Genomic DNA, 22,450 nt, shown 5'->3' on the forward strand with positions numbered 1-22,450 from the left:
TGCTGAAATGATATAGTGTGCAGCCCTAATATGAAGAGATTTTTATTTAGATATTTAGAAAGTAAACTGATTTCTTGTTGTTATTTTAGGGTGTCTTTTTAGATGTCCTGAGTAGGCTTCTGTCGGTATCCAATTTTCTTGTTGCAATTAATTGTTGGAGCTTTTAACACAGTATGTACAGTAGTATCATGATATTTACCTAAGCTGCAATAAAGGCTAATTTACTAGGTGTGAAAATAACAAAATAAAAACACTGTATTGCTGGATCAGCGTGTCTGCGGGGTCCTAAAAAGTATTAAAAGTTGACAAACCAATTATGAGTATATAAAGCATAAAAATATTCATTTTCCTCCTAATATTAACAATGGCGTGCTCGATCCACACGGTTGGTTCGGGCCGAGGCGCGTCCAGCCAAGCTCCTCTGTCCGCGTGATATCACATAATTTGCAACAAATGCGGGAAGGTGATGTGACGCTCTCTACATGTAGCGAAACCATAGAGCAAAATTGGAAAATGTAACTTTGCGTACTTCTGGTTGGAGAAAGACAAGTTTAAACAGTGGCTGAAGCCTTCGCTGAAAACAACCGCGTAATTTATTCTTTCAAGCTTTGTTTCTTCTGAGCTTGTCTGAGTTCTGTTGCACAGTTGTGCTCCATTAATTTATTTAAATACAACTGTTTAACAACAACTGTTTATTAAGTTAAAGGTTTGATACTTATTAGAACTTGAGGTGGCGACTAGGTCTTAAAATATTCCGAGAAGGTCTTTAAAAAGTCCTAAAAAGGTTTTGAAATTATCTTTAGGATTCCTGCATATACCCTGTGTACATACTGTATTGCTTAAGTGTCTAGATGTTCAGATAAAGTACAATAGAGGATAACGCTTGAACACAATGAAGTCTCATTAGTAAACATTCCTTGATGCATTAAAATCCGCTGCGATAAATAGAAGTGTTATATTTATCTGGTAAAGTACAACTGAATTGTATTACTTATTAACTCCATTTAATTAAATGATGATGACTTTTGATTTTAATGTGTTATTATGCGTTTACTAAGAACGTAACAACAGCTGCAATTCATAAATACTTTTGTAGTTGTCATTACATTTACTTCATTTAACCGAGGTTTAATGGAACCTTACTGTACAGAGTCAATGAACAAAATGCCTTTAAATATTCACAGAATTTTCAATGTCGTAGTCCAGGTTAACATGCAGAAATGTTTGTTTGAATGTAGTATTATATTAGTCTTCATTGTTCGGTGCAGTGATGAAGCAACAATCTGAATATTCCTAAAAGACATTAATTAAAAGAAATAATTCTTCACAGTGTTTTGAAGTGCTCATGATATCAATATTATCAGGATTATTGAATATCAGCATATGTCTAGTCCTGTGTTTTTTTTTTTTGTTTTTTTTTGTGGGGGATCTGGATGAGTGCGTTTTGGCCCCAGATGCAAGTGTTGAGAACACCACAGCAGTGTGTGAAAGTAGCTTCTGTAATCCCTCTGGTGGCGATAAGACACGGCTAAACAAACGCAGTTCGAGCAGCGCTGAAGCCAGAGATAAGACACACACACGCTCGCCCAGACCTTGTCTTATCACCCTGCAGTTCATACAGCATAGTGCTCACATTGTGTGTGTTCTGTCCAGGTCTGCAGCCGTTTTGTCACAGTGTGTAAGTGTGTCGGAGGGCTTGAGTGTCGTGTGGTGGGGTGAAGCAGCAGGGCAGTTTAACGTCACAGTATCACTTACGGCTCAGTCCCCATAATCGCCACACTGGTCTACTGTCCTCAGCTGACAGGAAACCCTTAGGGGCTGCAACAGAGGTGGCCCAAAATCCTCCACACCCACACAATACATAAAAAGGCAGCATTCTTCACTCCCCACAGTGCTCACACACTGTTGTTCTGCTAGTGCTGTCTTCAATAGTCTCTGCGCATGACACACACACACACACACGCGCACACACACACACACACACACACACACACACACACACACACACACACACACACAGGAGAAAGGCTTCATTATGAACCACCTGGAAGTGCCACAGCCAGCTGCCAGATCAGCTGAATGTCATATGGTGTGTGTATTTGTGTGTATGTGTATGCGCATGTGTGTAAGTGTGTGTGTGAGAGTGTAAAGCTGAAGTAGCTCATGTATTTCTCTCTCCAGCAGTCTAGAATGCATAAGTGACTTTAAAGAACTGTCACATTAAAGGGGACCTATTATGACCCTTTTTACAAGATGTAAAATAAGTCTCTGATGTCCCTAGAGTGTGTATGTGAAGTTTCAGCTCAAAATTCCTCTTAGAAACTGCCCCCCTTAGGCTTCGATCCAGGGGAGATTGAGCTCCCAGCGTTCTTTTAAAAATTTTCCTCGGCAGGTTCGGTGTGAAAACACAAAAACCGTATGGCTGCTTCTCACTCAGGGCTGTTTATGCTAATGAGACAGAGAGATTGTCAGTAATAAGCAGGACTTTCCTCCTCCGACGACACATAATAAAGGAGAATGTTAATCAAAGTATTTCTACTGATTGTTTTTATCCAGTGTGATTAAAAAAATAGGATTAATATAGTTTTACCATTAGAGGCTAGGTATATTCACACTTGTGTGTGTGTTCCAACGTTATAAAAGTGATTTTTGCATAATAGGTCTCAATTAAGCATAATTAATCTCTTCGGTCATGTGTCCACCGTGTACTACCACACTTTTAGCTAGCTGAAAATGCTAGCACTTTATGGAAAAGCCTAGCTGTAGGTATTTGAAAACGATTCTGAAGCGCAGCATTTTTAAAGCTGCAGTTTGTAATTTGACACCCAGTGGTTGAACTAGGTATTGCATTACTGGATTAAAACAAACACAAGCGCAAGTTTCCAAATTGAGGAGCCAAAGAGCAAGTCTGTCGATCGAGCCTAAAAGCTGATTTAAATCGTGTTCCAAATAAAAGCAACGGCAAGCGATAGAAGGAATATTCTCCATATTAATAGGAATTTTTGTTCTAACCAACACCTGGAATTGATACATTAGAAACTGTTTCTATTTCTTGCAGCTGAACAACAGAAAACTGACAATAATCACCTCAGGTACACCTCCTGTGCATAATTCAGCATAATTCAGTGTTAAATGCAAACCATGTGAGTTTAAATGCCATTTTACATTGTTTATTGCCATACTACTGAAAGCAGCAGCAGATAGTTCACCTCAGATCTTAATAATAAAATAAACCGTTTAAAATTGAACTTTAGGACTGTGACTTAGAACCAACACGTATCAGTGATTCAGCATCTAGATTTAATATTTTAAAGAGGTTTAATATGGATTAATTAGATTATAAACCTTACCATTTCATGAGTGAGTGCATATTTTGTGCTTCTGAAGGTCTGTATTTAAATTTCTGTCGAGTTTTGTCTAGTGCACACAGCCCAATTGCTTATCACTCGCAAATCTCATCACATATAACAAATAGCATGTTGTTAGGACACGGGGTTACAATGTAACCTGCTTACCTAAAGTTTACGTTTCTTAATATTTATATTATTTGCTAATTGATAACATCATGTGGAACTCTGAATCTGTGTCTCTCTTTGGAGTCTGCTACTGTCCACTGGTGGTTGCAGTTCGGTTACGGACACTTTCTTTCAGAGTCTTTGAATGAATTAATGAAATATGCGGTTTTCCAACAAGGCAACACGCGATGCTGAAATATATTTGGCTAAACTGGCATTGGGTGGGTTAAAAGAACCAAAACAAAGACAGCATTCTGGCACGGAACGCTCATTTTTAAAGCAGAATATCTGACTTCATTGTTTTTCAGATAAACAAGAATGTTCACTTGGCGTGTTTCTTAAATATCTGCAAACATATTATGGTATTTTTATGCTTTAGAAGAGTCATAAACTTACACACAGCACCTTTAAGTAAAGATGCTTCGCCTAATATGATACAGAATGTTCACTGCTGGTATTTGCCCAATCATCCTCATCCACACTGTGATTGACTGGCCCATTTAAGAGTGACAGTGAAGAGTGCTGCTTTTTAGGACAATACTCTTCAATTATTGGTAAAACATTGCCTTGCTACTGGTATTTGAACAAAAAGACTGTCAGTCTTATCGAAAACAACTGAAAAATCAAAGAAACAATAGTTCAGAGGTGTCATTTGATAACCAATGAGAACTAATGCAATTTAAAGTTTTCAGAATCAACGCAACATAACAAAATATGTAAATGAATCATTTGGATACCATACTCATGTTACAAGATGTCCAAGGCCTGAATAAAACCCTTCACTAGCATTTTTTCCCATTGTTTCTAAGTAAGGGTGAATGATGTGAAATTACGAGGTGATTTAATGCGGTGAAATATGTGTGGGTGAGTATATGAGAGACCTGCCGTATGCTTGTCATAAAGATGAGTCTGCGTGCACTTCCAGATAGTGTTCCGCGAAAGGGGAGTGTTGTGTTTGTTTTTGCGCCGACTGTATTTTCCTTTTTGCTGTGTGCATTCTCATTTATTCAGACTGTAGTGATAAAACCAGTCATTCAGGGTCAAGCATGTGTTTGTATGTCTGTGTGTGTATATTTCCTCACACACTCTCCCCAAGGGCCATGTTAGACTGAGTCACGCACACACACGCGGGGTAATTCCAGATGAATGACAGCAGATAGCTCTGTCCTGCAGATCTGGACCGCTTTAATGAGCTGATAGGCAAATCTGTTGCTGGTTAAAGATTAAACGCTCTCCAGGGCAGCACACCTCTTATCTCAGCAGTAGGCCGCAGCACAGTGGAGCCACCGGGATTATTGTGTGTGTTTACGCATGGTCAGGTCAGAAGTGGGTTGTTCACTGGAGTCCCTGTGTGTTTTGTTATACTGTGGCTTGCGATTGTGTCTAAAAGGCACCAGCTCTACTGTTACAGCAGATCAGCAGATTAATCTAGATTAGTAAACACTGACGTACGTCTATTCTCACTTGTAGTTTAAATCACAACAGAGACGGAACAAGGAAAGCATACAGACGTGGAGCTGCAGGTTTTGTTTTTTCTTGTTGCTGTTGTAGATCTTCTGAATACATGTAATAAATGCAGTAGATCTGTCCAATCTTATTACAGATGGTAGCTCCCTCTACTGGGCAACAGCACATCATGCTCCTATCAGCAGGAATCTGGGTTCACTGGCAAACCACTGTAACATGCTTAGTCGCAGCTTTTACCTTATGGATAGAGACTAGTATACCTTCTGAAGACCAGGAGGCAAATTTGAGGTTCCGACAGTTGGCAGTTTACTGAAAATAGAGGTCTTCACACTTCCAAAGACCAATTTATAACCTAAACTAACTTGGACGGAATATTTTTTTATATTATAGACAGATCCGTAGCCGGGGGGGGGGGGGGGGGTTCGGATCAGTGATGTAGTCCTAAAAAACAGGTGGTGTACTAGTGCACCCAACCCAAATTATATATATATATATATATATATATATATATATATATATATATATATATGTATATATATATATATGTGTGTGTATATATGACTTATTACTTTACCTTTAATGGGTTCCTTTAAACATCAATCAGCCATTGATCTTCATCATGTTTGATTGTCACATTTGTGCATGCTTGTTTTAAACCCAAGCTTTTAGGAGTCTGCTGTCGCTATACTAGTAGTTTCCCTTTTAAATCGCATATTGTTATGTGTTTAAGTAAGAATTTAAAATGATACACCTAAAAATGTTTGACTAATATGGTAGGGTTGTATACTAAACCAGCAGTTTCTACTGTATTTCATAGACAGGCATAGGCATTTGAGTTCTGAATGAGCCAAATAGGCTCAACATACCTGTTTACTGTAGTGCAAATCATTTTCTATATTCAATAATTTTTTTTCCATATATTAAATAAATAAAACGGCCACTTTATAAATTCAAAATGGCATAAATATGAACATATAAAAATGTACAGGCTATTTTACATATTTCATTATCATAATATAAGTCATAATAGGAAAAATAAATATTAAGATACAACACGTGATGTTTCATTCTGATATGCAGTTAAAATGAGTACATTCACTGAGTGGTTATGTCACTGTGTTTAATCCTGTGCATAAATGTATGCTATAGTTAATGCCACATGCACTGTAATGTGTTTTATTTTCATAGTTAATTTTGAAATAAACATAGTGAAATGTTCGTTAAGAGCTGCATTTTCGCTGGAGGTAGCAGCTGTAATGATGAGGAGAGCGCTGAGGAAACAGTAGATGGGGAAACCAGAATGCTCCTTCATGACCCATTGGGGCACAAGTGATACAAGTGTTTCTGTATATGCAGATATTATAAAAATTTTTGATAAACACACCTTGTGCTCTCGCACTGCACAGCTGTCATGTAATGTAAAACTAGCTGAAAACGGAGCGGCGGAAGGGGACTGAGGTGATCATTTAGTAGTGTACAGTTCATGAGCTAATCGCAAAACTTTTAGGGGGCTGAATAGAAATATAGGAGGGCTAAAACGACGCCCATGCTGTTTTACAATTTTACCTGAGTGTTTAGCGAGACACCATCATTCAGTTGACTTGTCAAGGTCTTCGAAAAACTCATGAAATTTTCTCACAGCTGCTGCGCTCATCAGGGGGCAGAGAATGGCGCGATTTATACAAAATGCATTATTTATAACAAATTAAGATGCGAGTTAAAAAAAATAAATTGGTATAAAGTTAAAGGGGACGCAAATACGTGTAAATTAGGGAAGTCTAATCAGCAAAACAAGTGAGTATACCGAGCGTATACGCAATTATTGATCCTCAGAAGTCGTAATACCCAAACAGCTCGTGGAAAAAAGTAGGCATACGGAGTATACGTGCGTATAGCTAGGACTACACCACTGGTTCGGATGGTTGGAAAGGCCTACCCTTCACTGACAAAAGTCCAGAATTTGTCCCGTACATGAACTCATTTGTCCTATTTTGACTGCAATGCCATCATAAATGGTGAAATTAACGTATCTAAAAAGGCTTTGGCGCTTCGGTGTGACTTCAGCTAATTAGTTTTGACCAATGCTAACAAATATTTAATCTGATGTAAGAGAGGTCATCTTTCGCTACCATTTTTAAACAGAGAAAACCTTTTACATCAATTTTTTAATCTAAATCTTGGACCTTATTCTTGAAACAAAAAATGAGCAATAAAAAGGGGTAGAGCACCAAAAGCAGACCATGTTGAAATTCATTTGAGTGTTGTTTTGGCTATTGTTGTTCTCCAAGAATATTCAAATGTACCTTTTTCACAAGAGAGGCTAGAAAAATGTTAAGCTCTACATTATTATTATTATTATTATTATTATTATTATTATTATTATTATTATTATTATTATTATTATGTTTAAAAAAAATTCAAATGGCCAAATTCTGACTGAGGAAAGTTGAATGTGCTGAGTTTGTTAATTACCTAATATGTATTTTTTTATTTAAAAAATGTAAAACAGATTTCTATTTTACTAAGGACATAGGATGTAATAAAAATGCATTTTAAAAATAAGTATTATTTCACATTTCTTTATTCAAAATCTTTAGGAAATATTTTTGGTATATCAAAAAGTGTTATGATGAACATCCAGCAAGCTAATTCCGCTAAAATGTGACTTATTCAGTGCTTAAAATATGACTAATATGCAGTATTTAAATCTCATAATTAAATAGAAAATGAGGTAAATAACTGCAAAAAGGTCCACTCATTGAGAAAAAAAGAATTGCCCCTTTCACCAGGCTGGCTACGTGCCTGACAGATAATATTAGCAGATTCCAAAGATGGTGTTATGCAAATGTTTTTGTTTAAAAACAATATCTGTGACACAATAAATTATTAACTGTTATAAAGGACACAAGTGGATTAGAAATTATGTAAAGGCACACATCATATATGTTAATGCTTTTTTTTGGCAAAATAAATAAATGTTAATAATAAAAATGCAGTGAGATTGGAATGCAGCACGGTGGCGCAGTGGGTAGCACAATGGCCTCAGAGCAAGAAGGTCACTGGTTTGAGCCCCGGCTGGGTGAGATTTCTGTGTGGAGTTTGCATGTTCTCCCCGTGTTTGCGTGGGTTTCCTTCAGGTGCTCAGGTTTCCCCCACAAGTCCAAAAACATGTGGTATATATGAATTGAGTAAGATAAATTGTTCGTATTTGTGTATGGATGTTTCCCTGTGATGGGTTGCAGCTGGAAGGGCATCTGCTGTGTTAAAACATATGCTGGATACGTTGGTGGTTCATTCCACTGTGGCGACCCCAGATTAAAGGGACTAATGCGAAAATGACTGAATGTGGGGTGTTCATTAAGTTGATTCATTTGATTGCTTGATGATAGAATTAATTGATTTTCTAATATTCAAAAATAGTACCTGAATTCTGGTAAATAACTGTGAAGTGACCCTTTTCTTAAATAGACAAATGTGCTGTAGCTATGTTCCGTCTTCTTAACTGTTAAGATATCATTCACACATCAGTACCAATATACTGATAAACCTTTATAGTCACCAAAATGTATCTTTATTTACCATTTCATCATTTCATATGAAAAACGTCTCGCATAAAAAAAAAATTTGTAAAAAAAACAACACAACAAATTGTCAAAATAGGTCTGATCTCTTTAGGAATTGGGAAATTACTGTTGCAAAGCTGAGTGATGAAATATAATTTTTAATGTCATACGACATTTAACTGCCACCATTTTAATATTAAATAAAAAAAAAATGCTGCTTAAAATATATTTCAGTTTTTATTTCACATGTACAGAAATAAAACATTTATTAAAAAACTGATTTGGGAAGAAAATAAAATGTAGTTTTTTTTTTTAATTTCTGGAATAATTAATTCAGTATCAAGTCAATATTAATGTAAGAAGTAACACTATTAGTCTTCTAACAGCATTGATGCTACTGAGGCAAAAACCCAAAAGTGTGTATGTGTGTGTGCTGTGTTTATGTTGCTTGTGTGTAGATGAATGAGATCTGTTGTTGAGTTGAAGAGAGTCCCTCCTTCACCTCCTTTTTTCATCTCTCGGTGTGAAAGCTGTGAGCGTTGACAAGAGGAAAGAGAACTGAGTCATTGTGGCCTGCGGTGATGACTTCAAGTCCTCTGTTTAACTCTTTATATCCTGCACACACCTACCACAAATCGCTTGCTTTCATGAAACTGCTCAATTTAGGGTGATCTCACTCTAGGTGTTCTGAACCTTGCCCTAACACGTTTGACCCCCAAAGCCCAGTTCATTTGACTAGTGGGATCACTCTGTACTGCACCCGGGTGTGGTTGCTTGTAGCATGGTTGCTTGTACATTTCAGTGAGATAAAAGCACTGGATCTTTTCAGGAATATATAGTGACAGTGCCGTGTGTCATCACAATGATCTAAGCATGCTCTGACCTGGAATGTAAATGCGCAGTGTGAGTGCAGGCTAGGAGAGGAGTCAAGAGGGAGGTGACCGTCATACTCAGCCCTAGTGTGATCACACAAATCACACTTGTAAAAGGTATGGTAATATGCATTAATAGATAAAAACTTATAGTTAAATATAACTGATATGTTGCTACTTTTATTCTGTATAATGATTAATCGACTAATGACATTTTGTAGAAATGTAATCATTCACTCACTACCCTCCGGCTTAGTCTCTGATTTAACAGGGGTCACCACAGTAGAATGAACCACCAAGTACTCTGGCATAGAGCTGGGCGATATTGCAAAAAAATAAAATCACAATATTATGTTTCATATAATTCGATATTGATAATTATTGAATATTTTTTAACAATACATATAGGAATATTAGGATTTTTTTAATTTAACCACTTCATTTTAATTTGCCAACATTTATACTAAGGCAATACAAAAAATATTTAAACAAAATATCTCGTAAACATAAGTGTTAAAGAGACTGACTGTGATGAATGACTACATTATCCCCTATGCAAAAAAAAAAATTCCGATGGGGAGCTAGTGGCTGGGATGCACAAGAAAAGAAACCAAAAAGCCACTCTGGCAATATCCTTACATCCTTTTTTATTTACAATCATCATTGCTGCTAGCCACCGCACTAATTTTTGCATGTGTTGTTATTCTGACCTAAAGTGACAAGCGCGAGCTTGTGGTTTCAGTTTCCTTGACCATTTACAATGGCCTTTGCACTTGCACTCCTCTGGCATCACTAAAGCTAATCTTAGTTTATCCAATTCACCTATAGCACATGCCTTTGGGCTGTGGGGGAAACTGGAGCACCCACGGGAACATGCGGAGAAAATGTAAACTCCACTCAGAAATGCCAACTGGCCCAGCCAAGACCCAACCAGTGGCCTTCTTGCTGTGAGAATGCAAAACATGATGGCAGCCAAAATGTTAGCATATATTGTTCAACTTCAAGTAGTGTTGTTAGAAATATTAAGTTTGGCACCAATCGTTACAGAAATAAAAAAAAGACTCAATTTCCTGCTAACTTTTGATCGTTGTTGAGCGTCATTTGTGCATTTTTAAACACCACTGATTGGTCATTGTGTTCGCGTGTTCAACAGAAATGACTGTGATTTGGCTGTAAAGGTCATCAATTCACTTCTATTTGCCATGTGCAAACACTGATACAGGGACATGAGGACGTAAACACAATGACCAATCAGCAGTGTTTAAGAACACACTTAACAGCACTTAAATGGACTTTTTTTTTTTACATTTCAGTACCGATCAGTACTGAACTATTTTACAACATTAATTTTAAGCAGTAGTAGCAGTTGATAAAAAAAGATGCACAAAGATGCTACGCTGAATTTAGGGCTGGCAGATTAATCAAAGCCAATTTTCATGTGCATCAGTTAGGGCTGCATGATTAATCGAAAAAAGATCGTGATCTTAATTCGACCCTAATCGATCTTAATCCGTCATTTTTTTGATTCAGCCAATTATATTTTCAAGGTCAGGAGAGAAGCATAAAGGCGGTCGCACAAGTCTTCACATTGTTTTATATACATTGCTCAGCAAAGTAATCACCTCCAAATGGTGTTGAAAAAGTCACCTACTGTATTAATAAGGTATATTTCACCCAAAAAATGTCATTTCTGTCTTTATGTAATGACGTATTCGCGGCTGCTTAATCACACATGAGCTGACAGTGAGCTGTGTGTTTACCACAGAGAAAGACGCACATGAATGATGTCCACTTTAGTAACCACAACCTGCATAGGCTGTGAATAACAGGTAACAAAGTTGTATATAACGTTCAGTTTGTTGCACAGAGCGATCGTTTGGGAGCGCACGGGATGTAGGATTTGCATGTATGTTTTTTTTTTCTTGGAATGACGGCAGCCATAACATGAGCACACTCGGCAGTGAAAAGAAAACTAAAACAACGCGCGCCATTTAAATGATCATATCACATTTTAGAGTTATGATTATGGCAAGAATTTTATGTTTTTTTCTTTCTTAGTGAACACAGAGTGTTGTGGTTGAGAATAAATGTTTAACATTGTCAGTATAACTACTCTAGCCTATATAACAGTAAATATAATGCAGGAGGGAATTTGGTAATGAGAAAAACGGTCTAATAATGTTGTCAATGACAAATGACAAGCATATGTCTCCAACATTATAATTCAACTTCAGAATTATGAATAGTTGTATTCTGGTGTTATCACTTTACTGTGCATTAACAACCAAGACTAAGTTAAAGTCTATTCAAGTCCACCGTTCCAAGTCTATACAAAATTTAGCATTTTAATCAACAGTAGACCGACACATAGGCCTAATATTATTGTTGTTTTACAGTATGTTTAAGAAATAACAATAATAAAAGGATACTCATATTAACCTTTATTTCACATCTACAGAATGGTGAGAAAATTTTGATCTTGATTTTAAGCCAAAAAATCATGATTCTCATTTTAGCCAGAATTGTGCAGCCCTAGCGTCAGTAAGCATTCAAGTAAACCTCCAGTAAGTGCTTTTACATGGCTGCGCAAAAATTGGTTTAAAAATCGAGCTCTGTTTAATCGGATCATAATGACATTGAGATGGCCATTTTGTGAAAATGACAGCTGCGTAGATGATGAATACATTCTCAATGAATACTGTTCTGTGTAGTAAATGCTGCATGTGAAAATACCAGATATAATAGTATGTTTATTACTCCAACTCGCTTCATAACTATAGTCAAGTGTTTGAAATAAATCCATCTGAGACGATTCTGCAATAATATGATTATTAGTCATGCTGAATCATTGAAAGCAGTTAAACATCTGTTTTTGATGCATGATGTTCATAATTCTTTGTAGGTGTTTGGATTGTCCATATGATAGTGCCCTCTGGCTTTTAGAGGAGATTTCCCAATGGCTTCTCTAAACAGAAGTAGAAAGTGTGATTTGGACCAAAAACATAGTTGTAATTGATATAACTGTATTCAATGAAAACGTTTACATGGACATCAGTAATTGAATTATTTGTCTTAATCTAATTAAGACAATAATAAGATTAAGGTGTTTACATGGGTTGCTTTTTGAATGTTCCTTTCATGATTCCGTTTTACATGTCATAGAAGATCGATTAATGTCATCGCGTCACCACGGCACTTTCACTTTCATTCGGGAACATTTCATGCATGCCCCCTATGACAAACGAGATATTGGATGTAACTATGAACTGCTGAAAGAGTGTTGTTTTAATGGAAGTTCATAACGCACGCTGAATGGAAGAAAAAAAAAAACCTCCGCATTTCACAAAGCAAGTGTCTGTGGTCTGCACTGACTCGGTAGGTGCAGAGAGTGTCAAACAACCGTGTGCGTGTGTGTGTGGACTATCTTGTCACAAAAAAAGTCCTACATGACGGTAATAGTTCGATTAAGGTGTTTACATGTCTGTACTGCACTTCAATAATGCGACTAAAATTGACATACTCCACACGTCTTAATTCCATTTCTCTTTAGTACGATTATGACCTTAATCGGATTAAATTATTCTAAAACGTACTCTATGTTAACTTGAATTATTTTTAGATTATTATGGGCTTTGTATTTCTTTCATTCTGAGACAAATGGTAGCTATATGTGCTCAGTCCAAATGAGGCGCTTGCATTACCTACAATGCTTCAAGTAAAGTCAAAGAAAAAACTGGCGTGACCCTTTCCTACATAATTACTGCAAAAATGCAGTTGTTTGGAGTTTCAGGAGTTCAAAACGGCATGCTAAAGTGACCGCTCCTGAAAAGTTATCTTTAGCAAATAGAAATGCCATTGTTAAGAAATAAATGATGCTATGGATGTGCTCTGGAGCTCCGCCTTCTTTGATGATACCATCATTCTTCTTACTTTAAATATACAATATAAAGTGGTATTTAATCAAAGGTGACATGATATGAATAGAGTGGTGAAGCTCATGGAAACATTTGCATTATTATTATCAGATGCTTTCTTAACTGCCATTTTAGTAACTATATATGAACTATTCAGGATATTTATATATACATCGTAATGCTTAGCTTGTGCATTGGTGAGCTTTTCAGATTTTTACATGTTTTTTTTTTGTATGTTCGTATAAGACAAAAGGTTTCATGACTGGAGGAGGCTAAAAGGGTCTAGGTGTGGGTCAACATGTAAGATGTGGTAAAAGGTCTTGTGTCAGCTGGCCATTGGTGCTTGTTCTCATCTATCTGGCAGTATTATACAGGGGGGTGGAGCACAGATGTGCTTTTGAGAGAGTGAAACATGAAGGAGATTGCAATTGGAAGAGCACGTCAGAACTTGCCACCACCTCTGGCTCAGGATCTTCCTGGACACACATACAGGGAGAAAGACTGGGTACCCCCTCCCAGTCTTGTTTTCTCTCTCTTTTTTTTCTGTTATCTCAGAAGGGCAGAAGAATTATGGCTGAAGAGTAGGAGGGTCATGTGACATGGCAGCAGCTGCTACACTGAACATTTGACTTGGCGAAAGGGGATTGGGTTTGTGTGTAAGCTCCAAACGTTCTTTGTGAAAGAGCGACAGTTTGTGAACAAGGAAGTAAACGGAGACTGGAATGTGAACACGGTAGCGCTTTACATCTGTGCTGTGTGTGAAGGGTCAGTCTGAGGATCAGTGTTTCAGTGCTGCTGCTGCTGTTGTTTGTTTCATTATTAATTGCTCTGAGCAGTTCGTGTGGAGTGCCGTGGCTGAACAGGTCTTAGGACTGCTTGCCTCTCGCCCCTCATTTTACTGAAATGGACTTGGATCTGTGATTGGCTCTAAAAACAGGCCCTTGTTTCCATGGACTGTATTATGGCCCATTTCCACTGAGTGGTACGGTATGGTATGGGTCAGTTAGGCATGGGCCGGTATAAAATTCTGACGGTATGATAACCTTGGATAAAAATATCACGGTATTGTGATTACTGCTCTAAAATATATTATTTTTAAATGTCTAGTTAAAATAACAGTTTTTTTTTTCCCTCCGTTGAACACAAAATATTTTATTTTTTGAAAGATTTTAAATATTTTGGGGCAGTAAACATGTCAGGCTAAATAATGGTAGTGAATCATAGACGTCTTTATTAGTGTCAAAAGCACAGATTTCTTTACAATTTAAAATGGCATCTTTAGATATCTTTTCTGCTGGAGATACTGTCCTAAAAAAAAAATTAAAAAAAGAGAATGAAAAGTTTACACATACCTTAAGAACGGTATTAAAGAAATTTTGGCAGTTTTAAAACCTTTTTTTTTTTTTTCAAATCCCACTATACCTTAAAAACGGTTATTGTCCAAAGCCTGGGGTCGGTACGCTTTTATGGCCATTTCCACTGTCAAAATGTACCAAATTTGAGTGGTAAGGTACAGTTCAGTACACTTTTATGGCCGTTTCCACTGTCAAAAGAAAAAAAAGTGTACCACTTTTTGGGTACCCTTTCAGAAGGTGCCTTGCACGACAAAAGGGTACCAAAAGGCGGAGCTAGACACGCAACTGAACACTATTGGTTTACAGAAAAACGTCACAAGTGCGTACACTAGCCAGGAGAATGAAAACAAAGGAAGTGCCATTTTTAAATACACAGCTAAGACATTATACTATAATAATATATACATATAATAATGAGCTCATACAAACCTTGTCGTCGTCCTGAACAGCCACAAAGCCAAGAAGAACAAAATCTGCTGTGTCTTGTTGTTAAATTACAAGGCTGTCTAAAAGTGCGAGCGGTTTCACTTTCTCCAGAGAGCTTGCATACACTTCTCTATTTGAAATAATGAAATTCTTGAGATCACGATAATAACGTGCGCGTGATTATTGAAGTGCTTCTGACATCCGATCCTTTCAGAAATAGGCAAACGCGAGAGTGAAGCCGGAAAAAACAAAGGAGCAAACGATTCTTTCAACAACCTAAAACCTTTATAAACTGCCATGTTTAACTATTATCATCACCTCATGGATTATTATGAACTCGGAATGGAATGCAATGGAAATTATGTTCTAACGTACGACTCTATGTACGACTGTGGGCTATATGTTGCATGTTGTTTTTGAACTCAAATAAGGACTAAATGTATGTTGTGTGTAGTTTTTATGTAACATTTCGGAGACTGTAAGGGTCTGTATGTGTTCATATATGTTTCATTTATTAATTTATTTTATATAATTGCAGATGTTACAGTAGGTTGTTTTGCAGCCTATCTGCAGTTATAATCAAATCATGTTCTTAGAAAGGTTAGTAATAGATTTAGGTTAGTAATAAATATTTGTACACAAATATTTATTTGTATAAAGCATCTTTTTATGTGAGAAGTGCTTCTCGTACGATATGTGAACGACCAGTATAGCTTAACTTTGACATTTCTTCGAGCAAGAATGGCGTTGATTGAAACTTTCTGTCATATGACCATTGGTACCCTTTTGGCAGTGGAAACGCAAACCTGATAAAGACCCGTACTGTACCATACCACTCAGTGGAAACGGGCCATTACTGTATATACTTCCCACAAACAGACCAAACGTAGAGCATCTTGTTCTTTGTTGTTTTTTCATAGACATGTTTTTTAATTTTAGACATTTTCTAACAGCATCTCATGGTCTTCACGATTTTGGTGGTCAGCTAGAAATATATTGAGCTTGACTGCTCTTAAAATGACTATCAAATTATTAAGATTCCTGATTCTTAGTAACCTGTCACTTAACTTAGCACTTTTGGTATGCATATAGATTTCTGTATTTAAAATAATGATTGTTGAAGCTTTGTGTGTGTGTGTGTATATGTGTATGAATGCTCACGGATAAACATTGTCTGTGACCTTGGGCATAACCTTTCCTCCACCTCACCACTGTCCTGCAGCTGTTGGGCACAGACAGCTGTTTTTATGTCTGTTTGTGTGTGTGTGTGGTTGTCCTCAATGAGTCAGTTTGGGGTCCTTGTGTTTCCGATTTATTGCTCCTAATATCTCACTCCATTTCTCTGTCTCTCTCAGGCATGAGCCATGAGCCAAAGTCACCATCGTTAGGCATGATTTCAACGGCGACCCGCACCACGGCGACCGTCAGTCCCCTCACCCCGTCTCCCCTCAACGGTTCTATTGTGCCCAATGTCAGTCCTGCCTCTCAGTCCGCCCACTCGGGATTCGCTGCTGCCCTCCGCAAGCTGGCCAAGCAGGCAGAGGAACCCCGAGGTAAGCTGTGACCCCCTGACATTTGATCTCTGACCCATGTGTCAGTGCTTCAAGGACACAGATGCATCCTTGCTATCCTCTCCTCATTGCTATGATAATGACCCTTTAGCGGAATTCAAATTAGACTGAATGAAGTCTGCTGCAAGTCCTGGTCATGTTTAGTGACCCATTTGAGTTGGACTGCAGTGTTCACTGTGACATCACCTCAGTGGGGTCAGTAGTTCATGGCTCGGGTCATGAGCTGATGGTGTTGGCTCCCAAGGGAAGATTGGGTGAAGAACTTTGTATGCTAAGTTGGAAGCTTAAATGAAGCTATTTATAAAACCAAGCTAACATGTCTGAAGGAAGTTCTGATCATGCCTACTTTGTTATTGTTTTGCCTTCATTGCTAAAGTCTTTAACCCTTCTTCTTCCATTTATTTTCAAATTTAGCACACCAGCGTGTGTTTTTATTTTTAAGTAATCCTCAAAAGCTTGATTAGCTGCTTCAGATATGTTTTAATAGGGTAACTGCAAGTTAATGGGTTCACATGAGAAGGGTTAAAGACCTGTGCTTTATCATATTGGACAGTTTAGAGATCTGACATTAAAGTGTGGTGTGAAGAGGGGAAAGGGATCGGCAAAGAACCTCAAGCTGTGAATTGAACTCAGGCCACCAGAGGCACAGCTGCCCAATATGCCGGTGTGCTGTCCACAAGGCCATCGGCTCCATTGAGGTTTAATGATGCGTAACAACTATGCAAACCTTTAATTTATACAAATGTCTTGCTTGAAATGACACACAAGTGGGAAAAAGTTTAAAAACATACTCACTTTTTAAGATTATTATTTTAGCTCATCTATCACCGATTCAAAGCATACAGGATAGTGGTTGATAGTCCAAAAGGAAAGAATATTTCTATGCCACTAGGGCTGGGTGATATTGTAAAAAGTAATAAATGATATCCTGATATCACGTTGCATATCATTCGATATTGATAATTATTGAATTTTCTTTAACAATACATTTAGGAATATTAGGATTTTTATATTTAACTACTTTATTTTAATTTACCAACATTACTAAGGCAAATAGTTTAAATAGTCAAAAACAAAATATCTGATCTCTTTATAATAAAATAAACAAGTGTTAAAGAGACTCTTAAACTTGATAAATGTTACAAAGTGTGGTAAAGCGTAAATACTGAACAGTCAAAGATAAAACTTTAAGGTGTGAATAATAAGGATACAGTAAACCTCAAACTCTGTCAACAACACAAACTATGATAATCAAATCTGAGCTTTCAAGTAAAGGAACTAACCATCATTATTCAAATGCATATTGCAACATTACAAATTGTAAAGTTGAAGGACTATATTACCCCCTATGCTAAAAAATCTTTCAGATGGGGAGCTAGTGGCTGGGATGCACAAGAAAAGAAACCAAAAAGCCACTCTGGCGACATCCTTACATGTTTTTTTATTTACAATCTGTTCACTGCTGCTAGCCACTGCACTCATTTTCGCATGTGTTGTTATTCTGACCTGAAGTAACAAGCATGTGCACGTGGATTTCTTGACATTTAACAATGGACTTTGTGCTCACGCTCCTCTGGCGTCTCTCATAACTAGGTGACCATCAACCATTTTCTCAGAGGATGACCAACGGACAAACCATTGCTGCAGCTCTGATGCAAGTTTATGAGAAAAGTTCCAAGGCGCTCGCTCAGCAGCCACATTTTCATAAAACTAGCGCTTTATACTGAAACTACATACCAACATTTTTTTAATCAATATTGACAATGGTGTTCAGTCAATAAATATTGATACCGATTTTATCGCCCAGCCCTATATGCTACATAAAAAATGTACTTCAATGTTCAATGTTTTAAATAAATATTTATTGATATTTCATGAATATTTCCATTAAGTGAAAAGACAGCAACCAAAAATAAGACCTGATGGGTGGATTTTATTGGAGATGAAAATTTGCTTAGACTTTCACCACAAACTATTACCTTTTGAGAATATTAGCCCTTATAGAAGGAGTTTAGACCAGATCTTGCAGAGCTAAATGCCCAGAGAGTGATGTTTTCTACAGATAATGCCATCATGTACATGTGGAAGGTACATAAACAAAATTATGGACTTTTATTTACATTGTGCTTGGATGTGTTTGTAGATAGCGCCTCAGGAAGGAAGTAGACTTTTACAGTCTGCCATAATCTGTAGTACACCTCATGCTTCCTGTCTTCTTCTGCCTGTTCCCTGGTGTGAGCTCTCTCAAGCAGACCCAGGAAGAGAGGAAATGCTTTGGGCTGATGGCACCAGCACCCTGCTGTGACGAATGACCTTACAAAACCTCACAGCACATTGATGTTATCTTGTCTAAGGCCCAAAGTATGCTATGTTTTGAAGTTACAGAGCACATAGCCATTCAAACTCGTACTCCATATGATGCTATGCGGTTAGAAAATTCAGGCTATATTCTTGCAGTAAACACATTCTGTGCTGATGACGTGTCCACATCATCTGCACTGTAAAAACTAAAGTATACTTTGTTGTTTTGATGCTCTGAACTAGCACTAAGCTAGCGGTGTTCTATTACCTGTTTTAACTCTGCCTTCTGTTTCTTTCTCGTTGTGTCTGTCTCCGTGTGTGCCGGTGGGTGGTGTTTAAAAACAGACAGCTGATGCACACTATGATTAGGTCACTCACACTTTTAAAAACAGCTCTGGAAACGCCTCTGCCCAGTGTCTGTCTGATTTGTCTCTGGTCCAGACAGCTGTAGGTGGGCTGCAGGAGTTTACAGACTGGCCCAGTGAGTGATGCATGAGCTAAAATTTGGCAGGTAGAATGTAGGCTGATTTCCAGCATTGCTCCACTTTATTTTATTTCAGTCTTTTTAGAAGCAATGAGTGTGTTTGCGAACATGCAGTTTCGACAGTGAGATTTTATGTTAAAAGACACAATAACCTGCTAAAACAATAATTTTATGCATAAATTAATGTGAAATAAATATTGATAGAGCTAAATGATAAATTCCACGTGATTAATTATTTTAAAAACATAATTAGTTTTTCATAACTAAAATGTATTTAATTCATAAAATGCATTTGATTACCTGAGTTTAGTGCAGATGATTAAATGTAGTTCTTATTGTATTGTTATTCATTTAATAATTTACAGAACAGTCATAAAATTAATAATAGTAACATGTATTTATGTATTCTTATGATCCTTTCATTCATTTCCGAGGTTATTTAAATTTTTTATATGTCCTCCAATGAGATAAAATGGGGTGGTCCATTTAACTCATTACATACTCAAAAGTGGTATGTTACTCAAGATAACCATTTATTTCTGACATGATAATTGAATGCAACCTGTAGTTAAATATTTATAGTTGCCTGCTAGAAACTGAAAATAGTTGCAGTAAGAGCACCTCTAGTGTTCCTTTCTGAACACCACCAATCTGTTTCTCTCACAGCAGGTGTGGTGTGTGTGTGTGATTAATTAGCTGCTCCATGTGGACTTGGATATTAAAGGGCTCATCCTTTTTCCAGCAGAGACAGAGACACAGGAGTGGATGGGAGGAGTGAGTCTCTAGTTCTGGTTAAAAGGAAAGCGGCAGACGTGGCTGTGGGGGTAGGATGAGGTGTCCTGTTTTGTTTTGTTTTTTTTTTGTTTTTTTTGTGGCTCTCTAGTTGGAGAACTGGCTGTCTGCGCACACACACTGGCACACGCATACCTGAAAGTGCTTCACAAGGTGGTGATATTTTATGGCATCATAGAGATGCTCCAGTTGTAATGTCTGTTCTGAAAGGTGCCAAGCGTCCTGAGAATGCTTCAGAAAGGGTGATTTCTTTGAATATTTCCAGGAAATATGTGGCAGTCCTAGAATGCATATGACGGTCAGTGAAAACATTCAGTGAAACAAGTCAGTGAAAACATTCAGAAAGATGAAAGACAAAGACAAAAAAATACTTGGCTTAAAAATTCCTTCATTCGTTCATTCATTCATTCATTCTTTCATTCATTCGTCCATTCATTCATTCGTTTGTTCATCCATTCATTTTGATTAGGGTTATACGAATATATGAATGTTTTATAAGTATTATTATGTTTTTTACATGCGGCTACAATCCTTAACACTAAAGATGTTATATAGACCAACAATGTATATAACTTGGACAGAGAAATTCGTAATTAATACTCAACCACATAGACTCTTTTCGCATTGACATCAGTCTGCCTTTTTTTTTGCTATGTATTATTTGGACAATTCACTAAAAACGTCAAATAAGAACAGTGTGATTCATGTGATAACTGTTGGTAATTGAGTTACAGATTATTTCTTTATATTTGCGCTATTTACAGGTAGTTTTTAAGCTGGATGTGAAAATATGGTAGCTAACCGCAACTGCAGTAGGAACAGTGTACATTTGGGTATGTAGATATTAGGGTTGGATCTATAGATGCCATCGTCCATAGCCAATGGCAGATAGACATCATAATGCTGAGCCGGCATCCTCCGCCCCGCCCCTGCTACCCGCACGCAAAAACTACACACAGTCCTGTTTACACTAATGTGTCTTAGTTTTAAAATGGCCTTTTAGAACGAAAACGATCCATGTCCACACTGGTGTTTCATCTAGCATTTCTGAAAAGCCCTCCTTCCAAACTAGACCGCTGAAAACGCACATCACATGACCACACACACAAACACATACACACAGACACTCTCATGCGCTGCAGTGTAGGCTATGCGCGTGTCTGACTCTGAGCTCCAGCAGTCACCCCAGAGAGCAGTGCACGGCGGAGAGTTTATCAAGGATGTACCGCTGGATTGTGTCTCACTATAGTTATTAAACATGATATTTAATTAATCTTGTCTCTATCTAACGACTCTTCTGTCTTTTGAATCTATCAGGTAACATGTCACAGCATCAGTACACTGCTTCAATCTTTTGCTTTCACACGTGTACCAAGTTTGTCGATGCCATTGTAACGACACAGATCACTCTGCCTATTCATGCTCGAGTCCCACGGAAAAAGTGTTTGACAGGTGGTACTTTGTGTGTAACTTATCTTCATTTATTTATGAAATGGTTATGGGCAAAACAAAGACCATGCGGGTCAGGTAGTTGAAACAGTAGGCTACAAATATTTAATTCATTATGAATTAATTAATTATTCATAAGTAATTAATTCACCGCTGCCTACAATGACAATGCCATCATCCTTTGCGATGTTTTACATTAGACATTGTACGATGCCAAATTGGTCGACATCGCCCAACATCCTAATAGATAAATTTATTTATGCTTGTGTCATTACTGAATTGCATTTAAAGTCTGCAGAAAAGTATGCATTTTAGAATAACTAGAGTGCTTACTCTGCTTAGTCTTTAATTTAGACGTCGCCACAGCAAAATTAACCCCGAACTATTCCAGCAAGTTTTATGCAGCGGATGCCCTTCCAGACGCATTCCAGTTTTAGAAAACACACCCATTCACACACACAGACTTATACACTATGTACAATTTAGTTTATTCAATTGACCTATAGTGCATGTCTTTGGACTGATGGGGAAACCAGAGCACCCAGAGGAAATCCACGTGAAAATGGGGGGAACATGCAAACTCCATACAGAAATGCCAACTGGGGCAGCTGGGACTCGAACCAGCAATCTTTTTGCTGTGAGGCGACAGTGCTAACCGCTGTGTCACCCGAGTACTACTATTAATAATATTATTGTGTTTATTTATTTTTTTCATTTAAAAACAATTGTTGGAATTATTAG

General features: G+C 37.4%; 1 protein-coding gene across 3 annotated transcripts in view; it reads left to right on the forward strand.

Moving 5' to 3' along the window:
- The window catches only part of gse1b (Gse1 coiled-coil protein b), a 352,884-nt gene that overhangs the window by 294,162 nt on the left and 36,272 nt on the right, over nucleotides 1–22,450 (forward strand). For 2 of the 3 annotated variants that reach the window (XM_056478137.1, XM_056478138.1), the window contains exon 3: nucleotides 16,468–16,665. The exons of the other annotated variant lie outside the window; for it this stretch is intronic. In XM_056478137.1, coding sequence (XP_056334112.1) covers nucleotides 16,468–16,665 — 198 coding nt within the window. The remainder of the gene's footprint in view (nucleotides 1–16,467; nucleotides 16,666–22,450) is intronic. 3 annotated transcript variants of the gene reach the window in all.

Source organism: Danio aesculapii, chromosome 18 (genome assembly GCF_903798145.1).
Source record: "Danio aesculapii chromosome 18, fDanAes4.1, whole genome shotgun sequence".
NCBI classification, from domain to species: Eukaryota; Metazoa; Chordata; class Actinopteri; order Cypriniformes; family Danionidae; genus Danio; species Danio aesculapii.